At 39.7% G+C, this 18,580-nt stretch overlaps 1 protein-coding gene across 5 annotated transcripts in view; it reads right to left on the minus strand.

Annotated features, from left to right (window-relative positions):
* The window catches only part of uvrag (UV radiation resistance associated gene), a 207,908-nt gene that overhangs the window by 40,224 nt on the left and 149,104 nt on the right, over positions 1-18,580 (minus strand). For all 5 annotated transcript variants that reach the window (XM_061898145.1, XM_061898144.1, XM_061898146.1 and 2 more), the window contains one exon: positions 17,766-17,841. In XM_061898145.1, the coding sequence (XP_061754129.1) occupies positions 17,766-17,841 (76 nt within the window). The remainder of the gene's footprint in view (positions 1-17,765; positions 17,842-18,580) is intronic.

Below are 18,580 nucleotides of genomic sequence, written 5' to 3' on the forward strand. Positions count from 1 at the left end.
TACCTTGCCCCATCGTTTCTTGTGAAAGACTGACCGCTTTTGGGAAGCTGTTTTTATATGCAATCGTGGCACCCACCTGTTCCCAATGAGCCTGCACACCAGTGGGATGTTCCAAATAGCATTCCTCAACTTTATCAGTATGTATTGCCACCTTTCCCAACTTTCTTGTTACGTGTTGCTGGCATCAATTTCTTAAGTAATGCTTATGTGCAAAAAAAAATGTTTTTTATCAGTTTGAACACCAAATATTCAACTGAATATGGGTTGAAAATGATTTGCAAATCCTTGTATTCTGTTCATATTTACATCTAACACAATTTCCCAACTCATATGGAAACAGGGTTTGTATGATTTGTGTTGGTATCCAATCAGATCAATATCATTATCTGCCAATCCTCAAGGTTCAGACCGATATCAGTAACGTAGAGGAAAAAGTTGTATGGAGGCTGTTTTTAAGGTCAGCATTCGGTTTAATTCGGGTAAAGGAAGAGAAAAACACAAAAACTATAAACTGCTGACCTACTTTTACCATCTAATGTTTCACTAATGTTATGAATGATCATTCATAGTCTCGTCAAATGTGGTCTTCTTCCTTCTCTAACTGCCTACACGATACACCTAGCAGCTCCCAGTAACAAGCAGAAATGAAACTTTTTGAAATGATCCAGTCTCCCTCTTACACACAATCACTCACTCTTGTACTTAGAGTAAAATGTGCCTCTTTGTGGTGATGGACTAACCACCAACTGTAAACCACAAAATGTGGGAATCCAATTAGAATAATTTAAGTGTTTCATAAAGTCATAGGTTGTTATGCAGTGGAATTCCCATCAATCCTGGGAACTGTGGCATAATCATAGCACACTTGAAACCACAGAGCACTGGCATACAATTACCACTGTGGCCTGAATCCATCTCCTAAATGGAACCTCTGTCACAAGGCCAGATGTGATTGACGACAAAGACCACTGTCCTGTCTCCTTTGTCCAGTTCAGTCATTGAAAATAAAAGGATCTGTTTAATGGTTAAAACAAACAGCAACGTTCCACACTTGGCTAAAAATAGTATATATATGTTTTGGGGGAAATATCCCCCTTGTTTTTTTTCAACAATGCATCATCAGAACTGTGGCCTATAAATGTATATGGAAAACAAGGACTGCACAGTGTGGTAATGAAAATAAAGAAACATAGAAGTGGTATTGAACACAGGTTGGTCAACAACAAAAAAACTGCATGAGATATTTCAGGGTAGACCCAGAATTAAGGGGGTTATCTCAAGACTACATAGATAGTATACATTCAGTACATTTTTAAGACATAATTCCCATGGTGGCGGTGTAATTACAGGGCAAGCAATCAGTAATGCCTAAAGTTATGTTAAGGCATACAACACAATATGCTTCCATGCAGAGAAAAACATGTTTGACACACATTAACTTTTTCAGATTGCCAATTCGAACCAATGTCATTTTGGTTGTGATTAAAAACACCCTTTGGGACTCCTGCAAATGCATGTACAGTTGTCCCTCAAAACATTGCGCTTTGTATTTCTTTCTTGTATTGCCACATTGCAGATTTTAAAAAGTGCATGGCTTTTTAAAGCATATTCTTCCAGTTTTTGGCATAAATTAAGTGTTAAGTTACATTTTATTTGTGTATTATATGTATTATTGTACAGTATTTACCTTATTTTCTATTAGTTATGTTGTTGCGATATTGAGAAAATATTCACCAAGCAGAGATCAGTTTCCGAGTTAAGGGTTACATGCTAACAACACGGTGGCTAATCTTGTTGCTACTCTATTTTCACTGCGACACTCAAGTTAACTTGTGGCAATGTCGAATGACGACGTCTGGAAGTAATGTCGGACATTTGGCGCACTGTCCAGTCAAAGTGTTGTTAAACTTTTTTGATAAATATTATTATCAACATCATAAACACATCTTTCACGTGATCGATGGAAAAACGAAGACAGACACGCAAAGCTACAATTACAGCTAATGTTTGTAACTACTACAGTCAAGATGACAAAATTTGTTCACAATATATAACGGCGATGGTTACAGCACACAAAAACTGGTTTTAACGTAGCGAATTTACCCAGGAAGTGAAGAAGTATTTCCACATAGTGGCCATGTTGTTACAGCCGGGCGACGGTCATACCAAGGAGGTTTGGAGGATCTTCTGGGCGACTGGTAAAGTACAGTACAAACTCAAGGCTACCATATTGGGTGACATGGTGACTATATGGCTGTTATTTAGTGTTTAGAAGTTTTCAATAATAAAAAAACATTTAAAATCCCATACGTAGATTTTTATGTTCAAACAACGAAAATAGTCGATTTATTATTAAAAATCCTATTTCGCGAAAATCCTATCAATTCACAATTAACCGTGATAAATGAGGGACGACTGTATGATGGATGGGCAATATGGTCTAACATCTCAGCTTATATATAATATATAATATATAATATATAATTCAATATATTTTTTCGTATATGAATAATAGTAGAACCATTTTAAAACAGATTAGGAAGGCTCCTAGTTTGGCTGCTGACATATGCTCTAACATATTGCGTAATTTCCGGTTGTATTATTTGATCAAAATTGTTATTAATCTACATGCTAATTTACATTTAATATCTGGTTACTTTCTATTGTAACATGGTTTTATCTACACATCTGGTAAAATGTAATAAACATTTATTTTGTTGTTTGGATACTTTACATTAGTTTTGGGCAAACTAAAAAAAATGGGTATGGATCCAATTTTTGATCACAATTATAGTAAGGCAAACCTCAGGATGGCGGTGGTACAATATCAATTAAATGTTTCAATTACTTTCTATTATTGGCTAGGATATAAATCCTTTGGATTTCGCCCTAAAACATTTCTGTGTCCAGGGAACTATTTCTTGAGTTTGTACACAATAACAAAAACTTCAAATTATTATAGATTTGCACTGTGATGGGACATCAGCCGTTAGCGAGGACGCTCTATTATGTTGAGGACAATGTCATTCTCTGGTTACTGTCAAGCTAGAAAGGGTCATCAACATGCATTATTGCAATCTAATGATATTATTACAAGCTCTATCGTCTTTCAAATTTATATCGTGTATATCGCGCAACCCTAGCATGTACAAACCCCCATGAATATTAAACATGCAATGTATTGCAATGTGATTTTTAGGGCGACATATCCTCAAATATTTTAGTATTTTTGAGTGCATCCATTAAGACGAACAATTTCATACCAAATTTGTTGAAATGACCAGCGTTCCTTTAAGTGGACAGCAGACATACATGATTTTTTTTCTTTCTTCTTCCTGACTCTGTCTTTCACTGGAATGTACTGATAAGTGAGTCATGAAACATAAGACTGAGCTGCACACAGAGAAAGAAACCTGGAATGGTTCAATGGTCGAAGAGAAATCCTGCTAAAGCTGTGTCAAGCCTTTCCTTCTCAGAAGTAGTGAGAATGTTAATAAATGCTGTAGACATTCCAAGATAGAGCTCTCTTCCAGAAGCATTGCTTGAGGCATCAAATCACATCACTGTTGTGTCTTTTCCAAAATACGTACAATACTGTCACTGAGAACTAATGTAGTTGTATTTTCTACAATGATTGAATACTTGAGAGGATAATTGAAATGACGAGATCTTCAAATCAAGTCAATTAGTTGTGCAAAATAAGCAGGTATACAATTTACTATTAAAAACACTGTGTAGTGCTTGACGTTGAGACCTTTATTAGGCAAGCAACTGGTAGGAAGGAGAAACTCTGTTCAAGTTGATTGTTTCACTTTCACTGTAGTCCCATGTCTTAGTTATAGGCAGCGTTCCATCCTAAACATCTGTTATGATGAAGAAAGCGAATGTGATAATGGCTAGTTTTCACTAAGGTACTTTAACATTCTTGGTTAGAGATAGAGAAGGGAGTTGCAAAATATACGCTACTGTATTTACACTGTTTCGATTGTTATGTATCAAAGCAAAATCAGTGTAGCGGACAGCCACAAAAACACAAGCTAGTCTTTGGAAACATACAATATCAAGCTAGAATACTATGCTCTACGGTAGTGATTAGGGCTGGGCAATATTGGCTTATATTAATATCGCAATATTTTTATGCCATATTGCGATATACGATTTATTTTGGGGTATTTTGTCTTGGCCTTGAATGAACACTTGATGCATATAATCACAGCAGTATGATTCTATGTGTCTACATTAAAACATTCTTCTTCATACTGCATTAATATATGTGTGCTCTATGGTTCGGAAAATAAAGTAATTAAAATAAAACAAATATTACACAAAGTCAGGGCCATTTTATAAAAGATGGAAGTCTCAGCACCAATGATTAGTATGAGCGCAAGCTAGCAGCAGCCAGGAGAGGCAGGGGGAATTGCACCCAAGACAAATAAGGGTATGCATGGCCTAGGACTGTGAGAACACCCTTACAGACCTGGAGTTACCACTCCTAATAACAGGAGGTGCTCTGATGTATGCTTCTGACCACCAATATGGCACACCGCCTGAATATCAAAGTGTGAAATTGCCTAAAGATCGTGGAAGACTTTTCTGAGTAACCAGAAACAACAATGAACCCTGAGCTGACCTGCCTGGCCGGCAACAGATTTGCTGTGTTTCGGTTCCAAATACTTGGCTTCCTGTGCCTGAGGCCCACAAAATATGATACATCATGCTTAGTGACTGAGAACTAATTGTGCTCAGCCCCGACTCTGAGAATTCTGGATATTGTGTATAGCATTGGTTGTCTAATCAGCCCCATATGGCGATTTCACAGCAAAAAAGGCTGCTAGTGGACGAAGCAGCGGATGAAAAAAGGAAGCACAGGCCAAAAAACATAAGGTTGTTACTGCAGTTGGACTTTTGGTTTAAAATATTGTATTTGAAGGAGGAGGCCAGGCATAATTATTCAAATCATGACGTCGTCAAAGACATTACTTTCTCAGTAAATGGAAATTGTGTTTTTTACATAAAAGTTACCCGATAATTGCGAGTGACTCACTGAGGTTGGAACAGTTTATACACTATTTTCTGATATTAAAAGTAGGGTTTCAGTCCAAACACTTACTTGAGCTTTAATTGAGCAACACAACATTCAAGAGCAACATTAGAGCATTTTACCACCTGGCATTCACTCTACTGATGTATTTATTCTCTTAAACTATCCTAACCCAGCTTAATGATATGATCCAATTAAAAATATCAGGCTTGAGCCGCTTGACCAAATGTCATTCTGATCTATTTTTTTGGGGGTATCACTGTCATACACAGCAACACGATTTAATAAGACATGGACGAATGTGGGACTCTGAAAAATGTATCCTACCAGGTCAAGGTGAACCAAGAACATTGCTTTTTGTCACAGATCATACACTGGACAAGGTGTTCAGTAGCTGCATGAAGCTGAGGATGGGGGTCAAAATGTTGCTGCAAGTGACAATAACATCTGTTTGCTAAAAGCCTATGTTCAATGTGTAAAAATATACAATAACCAAATAAAGCTTGTAAGATAATAAAAAAAAGAGTTCAGCCTCTAAATTGTGAATGTGAGTGTGAACTGTTTTTGTGTGAATGTACTTCGTCTCGCGTACAAAGTCAGCTGGGTTAAGTGTACAAAAGAGAACAAACGGTAGAATCCATCCATCCGTCCATTCATTTTCTGCCGCTTATTCCCTTTGGGGTCGCTGGGGCCTATCTCAGCTACAATTGGGCGGAAGGCGGCGTACACCCTGGACAAGTCGCCACCTCATCACAGCGCCAACACAGATAGACGGACAACATTCACACTCACATTCACACACTAGAGACCATTTAGTGTTGGCAATCAACCTATCCCCAGGTGCATGTCTTTGGAAGTGGGAGGAAGCCGGAGTACCCGGAGGGAACCCACGCATTCACAGGGAGAACATGCAAACTCCACACAGAAAGATCCCGAGCTCGGGATTGAACCTACGACTACTCAGGACCTTTGTATTGTGAGGCAGACACACTAAACCCTCTGCCACCGTGAAGCAGTAGCAAATAAATTAATTATATTCATTTTACTTAAGGTGGGGGTGTAACAAAGGTATCGAAATATGGTCCTATTTGAGTTTACTTGATATTGTAATTGGCAGTACCAACACATTTTGGTTTGTACTTTCTTACCAGGCACTAGGTACCTCACTTTAAGTAAATAATATGGCTGCACCAAACATTTAATTCTTAATTTCCATCTATCCATCCATCATCTTCCGCTTATCCGAGGTCGGGTCGCGGGGGCAACAGCCTAAGCAGGGAAACCCAGATTTCCTTCTCCCCAGCCACTTCGTCTAGCTCTTCCCGGGGGATCCCGAGGCGTTCCCAGGCCAGCCGGGAGACATAGTCTTCCCAACGTGTCCTGGGTCTTCCCCGTGGCCTCCTACCGGTTGGACATGCCCTAAACACCTCCCTAGGGAGGCGTTCGGGTGGCATCCTGACCAGATGCCCGAACCACCTCATCTGGCTGCTCCCGATGTGAAGGAGCAGCGGCTTTACTTTGAGTCCCTCCCGGATGGCAGAGCTTCTCACCCTATCTCTAAGGGAGAGCCCCGCCACACGGCGGAGGAAACTCATTTCGGCCGCTTGTACCCGTGATCTTATCCTTTCGGTCATGACCCAAAGCTCATGACCATAGGTGAGGATGGGAACGTAGATCGACCGGTAAATTGAGAGCTTTGCCTTCCGGCTCAGCTCCTTCTTCACCACAACGGATCGGTACAACGTCCGCATTACTGAAGACGCCGCACCGATCCGCCTGTCGATCTCACGATCCACTCTTCCCTCACTCGTGAACAAGACTCCTAGGTACTTGAACTCCTCCACTTGGGGCAGGGTCTCCTCCCCAACCCGGAGATGGCACTCCACCCTTTTCCGGGCGAGAACCATGGACTCGGATTTGGAGGTGCTGATTCTCATTCCGGTCGCTTCACACTCGGCTGCGAACCGATCCAGCGAGAGCTGAAGATCCCGGTCAGATGAAGCCATCAGGACCACATCATCTGCAAAAAGCAGAGACCTAATCCTGCGGTTACCAAACTGGAACCCCTCAACGCCTTGACTGCGCCTAGAAATTCTGTCCATAAAAGTTATGAACAGAATCGGTGACAAAGGACAGCCTTGGCAGAGTCCAACCCTCACTGGAAATGTGTTCGACTTACTGCCGGCAATGCGAACCAAGCTCTGGCACTGATCGTACAGGGAACGAACCGCCATAATAAGACAGTCCGATACCCCATACTCTCTGAGCACTCCCCACAGGACTTCCCGAGGGACACGGTCGAATGCCTTCTCCAAGACCACAAAGCACATGTAGACTGGTTGGGCAAACTCCCATGCACCCTCAAGAACCCTGCCGAGAGTATAGAGCTGGTCCACAGTTCCCGACCAGGACGAAAACCACACTGTTCCTCCTGAATCCGAGGTTCGACTATCCGACGTAGCCTCCTCTCCAGTACACCTGAATAAACCTTACCGGGAAGGCTGAGGAGTGTGATCCCACGATAGTTGGAACACACCCTCCGGTCCCCCTTCTTAAAGAGAGGAACCACCACCCCGGTCTGCCAATCCAGAGGTACCGCCCCCGATGTCCACGCGATGCTGCAAAGTCTTGTCAACCAAGACAGCCCCACAGCATCCAGAGCCTTAAGGAACTCCGGGCGGATCTCGTCCACCCCTGGGGCCTTGCCACCGAGGAGCTTTTTAACTACCTCAGCGACCTCAGCCCCAGAAATAGGAGAGTCCACCACAGATTCCCCAGGCACTGCTTCCTCATAGGAAGACGTGTTGGTGGGATTGAGGAGGTCTTCGAAGTATTCCTTCCACCTATCCACAACATCCGCAGTCGAGGTCAGCAGAACACCATCCGCACCATACACGGTGTTGATAGTGCACTGCTTCCCCTTCCTGAGGCGGCGGACGGTGGTCCAGAATCGCTTCGAAGCCGTCCGGAAGTCGTTTTCCATGGCTTCCCCGAACTCTTCCCATGTCCGAGTTTTTGCCTCCGCGACCGCTGAAGCTGCACACCGCTTGGCCTGTCGGTACCTGTCCACTGCCTCCGGAGTCCTATGAGCCAAAAGGACCCGATAGGACTCCTTCTTCAGCTGGACGGCATCCCTCACCGCTGGTGTCCACCAAGGGGTTTTAGGATTGCCGCCCCGACAGGCACCAACTACCTTGCGGCCACAGCTCCGATCTGCCGCCTCGACAATAGAGGTGCGGAACATGGTCCACTCGGACTCAATGTCCAGCACCTCCCTCGTGACATGTTCAAAGTTCTTCCGGAGGTGCGAATTGAAACTTTGTCTGACAGGAGACTCTGCCAGACGTTCCCAGCAGACCCTCACAATGCGTTTGGGCCTCCCAGGTCTGTCCGGCATCCTCCCCCACCATCGCAGCCAACTCACCACCAGGTGATGATCGGTAGAAAGCTCCGCCCCTCTCTTCACCCGAGTGTCCAGAACATGAGGCCGCAAATCCGATGACACAACTACAAAGTCGATCATGGAACTGCGGCCTAGGGTGTCCTGGTGCCAAGTGCACATATGGACACCCTTATGTTTGAACATGGTGTTTGTTATCGACAAACTGTGACGAGCACAAAAGTCCAATAACAAAACACCACTCGGGTTCGGATCCGGGCGGCCATTCTTCCCAATCACGCCTCTCCAGGTTTCACTGTCGTTGCCAACGTGAGCGTTGAAGTCTCCCAGTAGGACAAGGGAATCACCCGGGGGAGCACTTTCCAGTACTCCCTCGAGTGTTCCCAAAAAGGGTGGGTACTCTGAACTGCTGTTTGGTGCATAAGCACAAACAACAGTCAGGACCCGTCCCCCCACCCGAAGGCGGAGGGAGGCTACCCTTTCGTCCACCGGGTTGAACTCCAACGTACAGGCTTTGAGCCGGGGGGAAACAAGAATTGCCACCAGTGAGAGGCGACGGGCTGGGGTGGCAATTCTTAATTTGATTAATGAATCTGTTATTTTTTCAATTAACCTGTACGTTTTATTTGTTGTTTTTGACTGTTTTAGTGTAGTGGTACAACACATTTTACAAATGAATTCCTTAAACATACACCAAACAATCCTCCTGTATGTAGAAACTTTAAATGCATGTTGTTCTGTTGGGGATACAAAAGTAAATTACATAAGAGCTGTTTTATAAGGATGGGAATCAAAAAACGCTACCTGGAAATCATTTGACAGTTTTGTTAATGATTCCCTTATCATTGCATGTGGTATGATGTCACCATGCATGGCGTCCATCATGGCACAAATGCTGGAGAATTATTCACGAGAAAAAACTAGAACAGCGCAACTGTTAACATTTTACCAGAGGGAGAAAATACTACCATAAGCATTAGCACACACATTGTGATAACTATGAATGACACATTTTTCATCCCTTCTAAGCTAACGCTTAGTTGTAAAACCTCCTATTATTAAATGTAACATGAAATAAATACTTCTCATGCTTTACATAATGAGACAGCGTCCGACTGGTTCACTGGTTGCACGCCTCCTCCCTGTCTCAGAAATGTTATTCACAGTAGAGACACATTAATTAGTCGGATTGCGTATACAGTACTTTCTAATTGAGCAGATATGCTTACTTTTCTGCAAAATAATGTTTTTTCCCCCCAAGAGTTGATGGCTGCAAAATGGCACGATGCAATTTTATCGGACTTGACCTGCTTGTATTTGTAATTGGCTGAATTAGTTTTACTAACTTTTGAGTTGTCAACTCATACGCTTTTTAAAAAAATACTCATTTTAATTTTTATTTGGAAACTGTTGACAATATATTGAACATTTTTAGTAAGTAATTGTCATTTGTCACAGAATAATTTGGTGTTTTTTGTTCATTATTACGGTGGAATATTTATTATATCATTATATTTTAGTTTTTTTCAAACCAACTTTTTTTCTTAGGACCCCCGGATTGGGGACTCAATTGAGCCTGTGGGCCTCTGAAGACCTCAATGTTGTGTTTGTACACTCATATTTCCTTTAAACATGTCTCAAATTCAAGGCACGGGGGCCACATCTGGGCCGTCACATTATTTTATGTGCTCTGCAAAAGCTTATTAATAATAAGACGCCTAAATCGTTCTTGCTAAACGGGAGTTCAATTTTGACAGAACATAATTTAAATGCATGTAGCTGCAGTTCTTAACTGAGTATTATTTGAATATTTAATGCAAAAAGCAATTTTTCTGTCATGTAACTTTTTTTAAATAACTTCAACAATAGGTGATCATTAATTGCTTTTTAAATGTTTGTGCATTGTTCTTGTACTGCTGTAAAACTTCATTTCTAATTTGCTCAGTTTATTAGACACCTTGTTTGGATTTTGAGCTATGATTATGACACTGAACTATGGCTTTTCCCCTCTCAAAAGGCTTGTACTGTAGCATTAAGGGATGTTCTGATGATGGTTTTATGCTGCCAATTCCAATCTCATCATTCATAAATGAAATCAGCAAATACAATCACATGAATTAACTGTACATATTACAAATTGTTTTATGGTGATTGCCATTGTACTGCACAAATTATATGTAAAACCTGTGCTATATTACTTGAAACCAAATAATCTGCCACGTTGTATGTGTGTTGGCACTCTGGTCTAATATGGAAAGGACATTATAAAAATGTATTTCTTATTAAAGAATATGCACTTTTTTACCTTATTGAATGTAATGGATAGCCACTTTCTAGTGTTTTCGAACCCTGATGTATTACCACCATAATGTGGTACTTCATTATCCATGTGGCACTGTTACTAACCTGATAACTCATCCCTAACACGAACATTCAGGCGCAGATGGAAAGCATAAGACAACCCTTTGAATGAAAGCTGAAATTTCATCCTGCAAGAATAAGGATGCCCCTTGAAGTTGCCCAAGCAGTGCACCCCACTGTGTCAGAAGAAGAAGAAAAAAGATGAGCAAGCTATTAGAAGATCCCGTTTAAGGTAACAATGTGGTTAACAGCTTCCATTACTTACTATTCATCTACGGTGTTATTAAGTTAAATGTTGATGGAAATATCACATGCAGATGTCAAACCATTTGGTTAGTATTAAACTACAGTGATTAGTAAATTATATCATAAAACAGTATTATGAAATGTGTTGAAAGAAAGTTTTAGCTTCAAAAACTATAGGTCAGTTATCCTTCAAGTCTGGAATCCAGCGTGGTTCTGGCACGAACCACAAAAGTCTGCAGATTATGAGCAAATGAAACATTGTATATGTATGATATGTATCATCTGCTAAGCATTGCCTTAATGCAGCATGTGTGAGGCTATTTCTCTTCCAATCATTTTTAATATTTTGCACATCAAAGGCAGACAAAGGCACATCTTCACAGAAATGCGATTCAACAAAGGAGGACATTTTATAATTCATAAGTCTGAGTCAACCGAGCAGAAATGTTAGGTTCTCCATTTCTCAAGCATGGACATGGACACAACTAAAACAGCATGTTCAAAAATGGCTTCTATATAGAGACTCATAAGAAATGCATACACATTTCTAATTCAAAGATTAATGCGCAAAAAGGTGAAATGTTAAGTTAAAAGTTAAAGTTAAAGTGCCAATGATTGTGTTCATTAACAGATGTTATATATTCTGGTACAGTGATATAACTGTGAAATATACAGCATTTTTATTTTATTGCACAACCCACTTTTCTTATATTTTTTTTGTAATTGAGTTCTGTTGATGTCCAGCATCAGAGATTCCTATCCATTACATCATATTTGCATACATCATGTTAACGTTAAATGCCAAAATAAAATAATACATAAAAAAAAAAAAAAAATGAACGCATAGTAAAAAAATAGAAAATAACTATGAACATATAGGGAGTGATCTCTTTTACAGAGTACAATCACTAATTCGAGAACATTAATTCAGGCCTATGTGGCGTGACATAATTGATCCAATTTTCCCATTATGGAGTGAATTTCATTGGTATGGCCATTGATATCGCCATATTATTGTCCATTCTTCCTCAGATAGTTATCCTTCCTTCCTTCTCCCATTGTGTTTTAATATAAGAAGTTTAATATGATTTCAGATTCAACAGACCCTTATACAAGCAGAAAACAGTTATATCAATAGATTCTGAATTATAGGCTTTTGTGAACAGTTTAATTAAACATACCATATTTCCTTGAATTGCCGCAGGGCATATAGTATGCGTCTGCCTTGAATTACTGCCGGGTCAAACTCGCTTCCCAAAATAATTAGCGCATGCTTAGTATTACCGCCTGGTCAAACTTGTGACGTCACGAGTGACACTTCCCCTGTCATAATTTTCAAAATGGAAGAGGCTGATTTCAATACCTGTAATTTGAAATCGCAAAAAGGGAAGAAGATTAAGAGCTATTCAGTAGGATTTAAGGTCCAAGCTTACATCACACTCAATTTTTTACTACATACCTTTGGTAAGTGCCGGAGTAAGATGAGGTTTACAATAATTAGCGCATGCTTACTTTTACCGCATGCCTTTTGGTAAGCGCAGGAGTGAGAAGAGGTTTTAAATTAATTAGCGCCCCGGCGGCAATTCAAGGAAATACGGTATGCTTGTCTTAGTTACATTTTTCACCTTCATGTTAACATGTTGCTACAACTGCAAATATCGATATAAGTCTTGGTCTTCCAATAAATGTATCCCTGTAATATTTTCAAAACTTAGCCGTTTCTTTTTTTTTTTTTTACCACATTTCATATGATTTGTTTTTCGACAACAATCTTCTCCATAAGATTGGCCTTGTTTTCGTATTTCATCTCAGTTATTGTAAGTCTGAACATTATGCAAAACAAATTAAACTGTATCGAAATTGAAGGCCCAAACAGATAATCCAATGCATTGGTGTCAGTTTCTACTGAGGTTATGTTTACATGAAACACTTAAAACAGTGATAATAAATTCTTAAAATCACAAGTTGATTTATAGTCACTGGAGAAAAAAAAAACTTCAAAACACAGCAACTACTGTAGAATGCAACAATCACAAAAAAGCTTGCCTACATTTACCTAAGAGAGTGAACTTTTACCCTTTTGAGCTGCTTTTCCGTCAAACACCAATGAGCAGCTTCCCTCATATTTTCATGGATAAACTATCAGATATTGTTTCAACATCCCGGCTGGCGTTACGACTCATCCTGCTTCAGTATAGTGCAGACTAGCAGTGCTATGCTCCAACTGCTTGTTAAAAAGGATGCGAGAATACTCCGGTCTACACTTCACAGGACAAGCCGCCGTTATGGACTACTGTCCAGTATTTGCGTGTGTTTATGTATGTGTGCTTGTCCACGGTCGTGAGAAAATCAAGTTCCTAACGAGGCTCAATCAAGGTTGAGCATCTTCTCCTTCACAAAGCTGTATGTGGAGCCCAAAAGAAAATGAATAAAGAAGTATAACCAGCAATTTGCATAGAAACTGAAACAACATTTTGAAGGAGTCGCGACTTTAGTGAGAAACAGTTTCATTGGCTTTCACTATGGCACACGGGAACTTTGCTCTCAATGTGGACTTGCAGTCAGGCACAGAATGCCAATGTGACTGAACTATTGGGCCAAACTGGGAGAACAAACTTACCCAACTAAGTTTATTGGAAGAAACTTGCAATTTGTATTTCTAAATATTTCTAATAACATTTTGTCTATGTGTTTGCTTTGTTTAAATTTTTCAGATATAAAATGTACAAAACAACCTAATTTCAATTTTTTTGTTCAAATAATTTTTTAGTTTGTAAATAAAAACTGTTTGTCCTTGAAACAATTATTAAATGTGTTTTATGTGTTGGGACACGTTACTTCAAACTACCTCAAATTCAAACTGCACTTTAATGTATGCTCATTAAATGTAAAATACGACGGTATTTAAGCTTTAGAAAACTCAATCTGTGTCACCACTAGCCGTTTGCCAAACCACTGGTGAGAAGCACTGATGTACACAAGTATTCAAAGAATACAAATAAAAAAATAACCATTTGAAAGTGTTTGTTAGTAAATGTTAACTTGAAAGAAAAGTCATATAGTATCCAGGACACCACTGATCAGTTTAAGATGATCAACAAAATAACTAAAGAACTTGGAGAGGAAAAAAAGTAGTCCCTCTTTACAACCTAAAAGGTACCAAAACAGAATTGAAACCTTGATCCCAAAACCGATGTACAAACCATTCTGTACTTTGCGTTATCAATACCATGCACCCCTAGCTACACACACGGTCATGTTTTTGATGAATTATTTATTTAATTCAATGAATATAATCCACTTCTTCTTAGCACCGTCCTTCACACTCACTTTCTTCCTTCCCATGGTTGGAAAATAAAGTTATGTCCATCTCTAGCTATAAGCTTATGCTAGCAAGTAAGTTGGATGTTTTGGCTCGGATTTTATGGGGTTCACTGTGACATTGTCTATACCAGTGGTTCTCAAATGGGGGTACGTGTACCCCTGGAGGTACTTGAAGGTATGCCAAGGGGTACGTGAGATTTTTTTTTAAAATATTTTAAAAATAGCAACAATTCAAAAAATCTTTTATAAATATATTTATTGAATAATACTTCAACAAAATATGAATGTAAGTTTATAAACTGTGAAAAAGTCCCCGCAACAATGCAATATTCAGTATTGACAGCTAGTTTTTTTGTGGACATGTTCCGTAAATATTGATTATAAAGATTTATTTTTGTGAAGAAATGTTTAGAATTAAGTTCATGAATCCAGATGGATCTCTATTACGATCCCCAAAGAGGGCACTTTAAGTTGATGATTACTTCTATGTGTATAAATCTTTATTTATAATTGAATCACTGGTTTATTTTTCAACAAGTTTTTAGTTATTTTTATATCTTTTTTTCCAGATAGTTCAAGAAAGACCACTACAAATGAGCAATATTTTGCACTGTTATACAATTTAATAAATCAGAAACTGATGACATAGTGCTGTATTTTACTTTTTTTCAACCAAAAATGCTTTGCATTGATTAGGGGGTACTTGAATTAAAAAAAATGTTCACAGGGGTACATCACTGAAAAAAGGTTGTGAGCCTTCTCACCAGCAGTGAGGAGGCTCACAATTAAATTTTTTTACTTGCAACTTAACTCGTAACAATTACATGAGACAGCTTGTATCTCAAAACACTCGCAATTCAAAATAGTGTTTTGTGTTCATTATTTGTGTGTCAGGATTAATTGGATTTACATGATTTCTTTTGGGAAAAAAAGTTTCGGTTTTTGCCTGACTTTTTGGAAAAGATTACAGCACTGATGGAACACTCGATTGCATGTAAATTACAGATTATGGTATATTCATTAGTGCAGTTTTTACCCAATTGAACCACAGACCACAACCACCAGAAATAACTAAGGAGCTCAATTTGCCACCAAAATCAATTATGATTTATTTAAACATGTCTGATTAAACCTTTAGTACCTTCAACGTACCTGAACATGTGCCTCATGGCTTTTTCCAAGTTCCCCACACGTAAAACAAATGTGTCAGTATCAATTTTCCATCAAAACGCCACTGGAGTTTCAATCCAAAATACTTTAAAAGTTAGGCAGACCGTATGAAGACAGCTTCAACTTCATACTGTCAGCAAGTATCAGTTCTCATGAATGTTAACACGTGAATACCCGCAGTTGGCCTCATCTACTACTAAAAATGTGACGTACTGTCACATTGTATATGCAGGACTTCTACCTCAAAACTTACGTAACCACCAACTATACCTTTTATCTAAGATAGGGGTCTTAAACTCAATTTGCCTGGGGGCCGATAGAGGCAGAGACTGGGTGGGTCTCGGTCGCATCAGGTGTTCAACAAGAAAAACATTGGTTAACAATTTTGATCGGCTCAAATGTCTTTATATCTTAACAAAAAATAGAATGAAAAAATACAAAACATAATTAAGAATTGATATTCATATAACAATATTACTATTAATATTATAATATTATATATATTTCTGGCAAACAGCTGTCGCTATGTGACTGCAGAGTAAATTTGGCTACATTGAGTTCCTTACTTTTCTTATATCCTGTCCCAGCCCGCAAATGGCCCGCAGACCGTGATTTTGAGAACGATAATCTAGGCCAAATGACAAGTTCTTGGTCACTGAGTCAAAAACATTGCAATTCTAATGCCCATCCAGTCATCCATTTATCCATCCATTTTCTACTACTTGTCCCTTTTGGGGTCGCGGGGGGTCGCTGGCGCCTATCTCAGCTGCATTCGGGCGGTAGGCGGCGTACACCCTGGACAAGTCGCCACCTCATCACAGGGCCAACACAGATAGACAGACAACATTCACACTCACATTCACACACTAGGGCCAATTTAGTGTTGCCAATCAACCTATCCCCAGGTGCATGTCTTTGGAGGTGGGAGGAAGCCGGAGAACCCGAAGGGAACCCACGCAGTCACGCGGAGAAAATGAAAACTCCACACAGAAAGATCTCGAGCCCGGGATTAAACCCAGGACTGCTCAGGACCTTTGTATTGTGAGGCAGATGCACTAACCCCTCATCCCACCGTGCTGCCCCTGCAATTCTAATGATTAATTTCAATTGATTGCAATTGCATAGAAAGTGTATTAAGTTTTTTGACATGTAATGTAAAAAGCAAACAAAAAAAACAAAACTCTACTTCTTGTATGCACTCGTTGACCACTAGTACAACAAAGTATCAGTACAGCGACACTTTGCAACGCGAACGTATGAATTGTCCTTGTGTTATAACTGGCCAACCCCAAAAAAAAATCAATATTAGGACATTAAAAATCAATATTATATTGTTAAAAAAAGTATTGCAATAGTCTGCCATACTGAATTGATTTTCCCCAACCCCTATCAAATACCGGCCAATATCTACACCGACAGAGACACTGAAAAGGTACGTTATTGTTTGTGCTGTGGCGCTATCTTTTGGATGACTTGCTCACTGTAGATGCTGCAGGTTAAAACTGTAATTCCTGTTTCATTCCGTGAACTGGATGTACTGTATAACCGCCCAAAGGGTTTCTGCTTAAAAATAATCTTAATTCATCACTCCATGCAACTTTTGTAGGTTTTACAATATAACTAAAACATTACATATATACTAAACCATACCAGGTGTTATGTCTGTAGGAGTGTTTTCATAAATATTTGTATGTGCTATCGTAATGTAATCAAGCTTGTGTCGTTGCATTAGCGAATATGCTAAGTAATCTGATAGACAGACAACATTCACACTCACATTCACACACTAGGGCCAATTTAGTGTTGCCAATCAACCTATCCCCAGGTGCATGTCTTTGGAAGTGGGAGGAAGCCGGAGTACCCGGAGAGAACCCACGCAGTCACGGGGAGGACATGCAAACTCCACACAGAAAGATACCGAGCCCGGGATTGGACCCAGGACTACTCAGGATCTTTGTATTGTGAGGCAGACGCACTTACCCCTCTCCTACCGTGCTGCCCTATAATAAGATATATTTTCAATAACTAGTATTATCCATCCATTTTCTACTGCTTGTCCCTTTTGGGGTCGCTGGAGCCTATCTCAGCTGCATTCGGGGAGTAGAGGCTTTACACCCTGGACAAGTCGCCACCTCTTATTAATGGGAAATCTTTTTTCCCTATGTGTTTCATGAGATTTGTACTCATGAGAAGTTTGTGTGCTAGAGTGTGTTCATTATTCACCTGAGCGATGTTCTTGTTGAGCAAGTAGACGCCATATTCAAAATGGAAGCGCTCTCCTCTGGGATACAAAGGGAACCTGTGAACGACAAGAGACAAATAAACATTCGGGACTTCATCTTTTTTGGGCTGATTCATGATCTGCAACAGGAAAAGCAGACACACTGACATCAACATTTCACATATTCATGCTTACATAGCTATATACAACGTTTAACCTTTAATCGAGTTTGTTGCTTGTAGGATTGGAACAATTCCGTATAGCGGCGTCTCAATTTACTAAAGAATAAGAGTTTAAAAGCAGACTCTTCTTAATTTCTAAGCTGAACGAGGAGCACAAATTTTGTGCTAAAAGTTACAACCTTCCCGAGCAATATCCCGCGAATATCGTAGGTGACTATTTTGTTGTAATCTTATAACATTTAGCAGTTGTGCTCCAAAACAAAACTAAGAGAATGGCTTAGTGTTTTACTATAGCTATATCATTTGACCCAAAGCTGTTGCCAGTGGCGGCTAGATTGAAGTCTGCCATGATTAGTGTTCGCAAAACACAAAGCAAAAGCCTGTGCTCTCGATGCTGCTGCTAATGTTGTTGGAAATCAATGTGCCAACGAAATAAGTTCCAGTAATAATCAAAATGACCAAAACACAAAAAATATGACGTATCATGAATGAATGGTTGTTACTACCTGGTTACAGCATGTACAGTATATAAAATGATATTGGTGGGGTTGTTTCACACCTCTGTATCTAAAATTAATAAACAGTGACACAAAAAAACAAGGTGCAAACTAAACCGTGATTATTGCATATTATTA

Source organism: Nerophis ophidion, linkage group LG04, assembly GCF_033978795.1.
Source record: "Nerophis ophidion isolate RoL-2023_Sa linkage group LG04, RoL_Noph_v1.0, whole genome shotgun sequence".
NCBI classification, from domain to species: domain Eukaryota; kingdom Metazoa; phylum Chordata; class Actinopteri; order Syngnathiformes; family Syngnathidae; genus Nerophis; species Nerophis ophidion.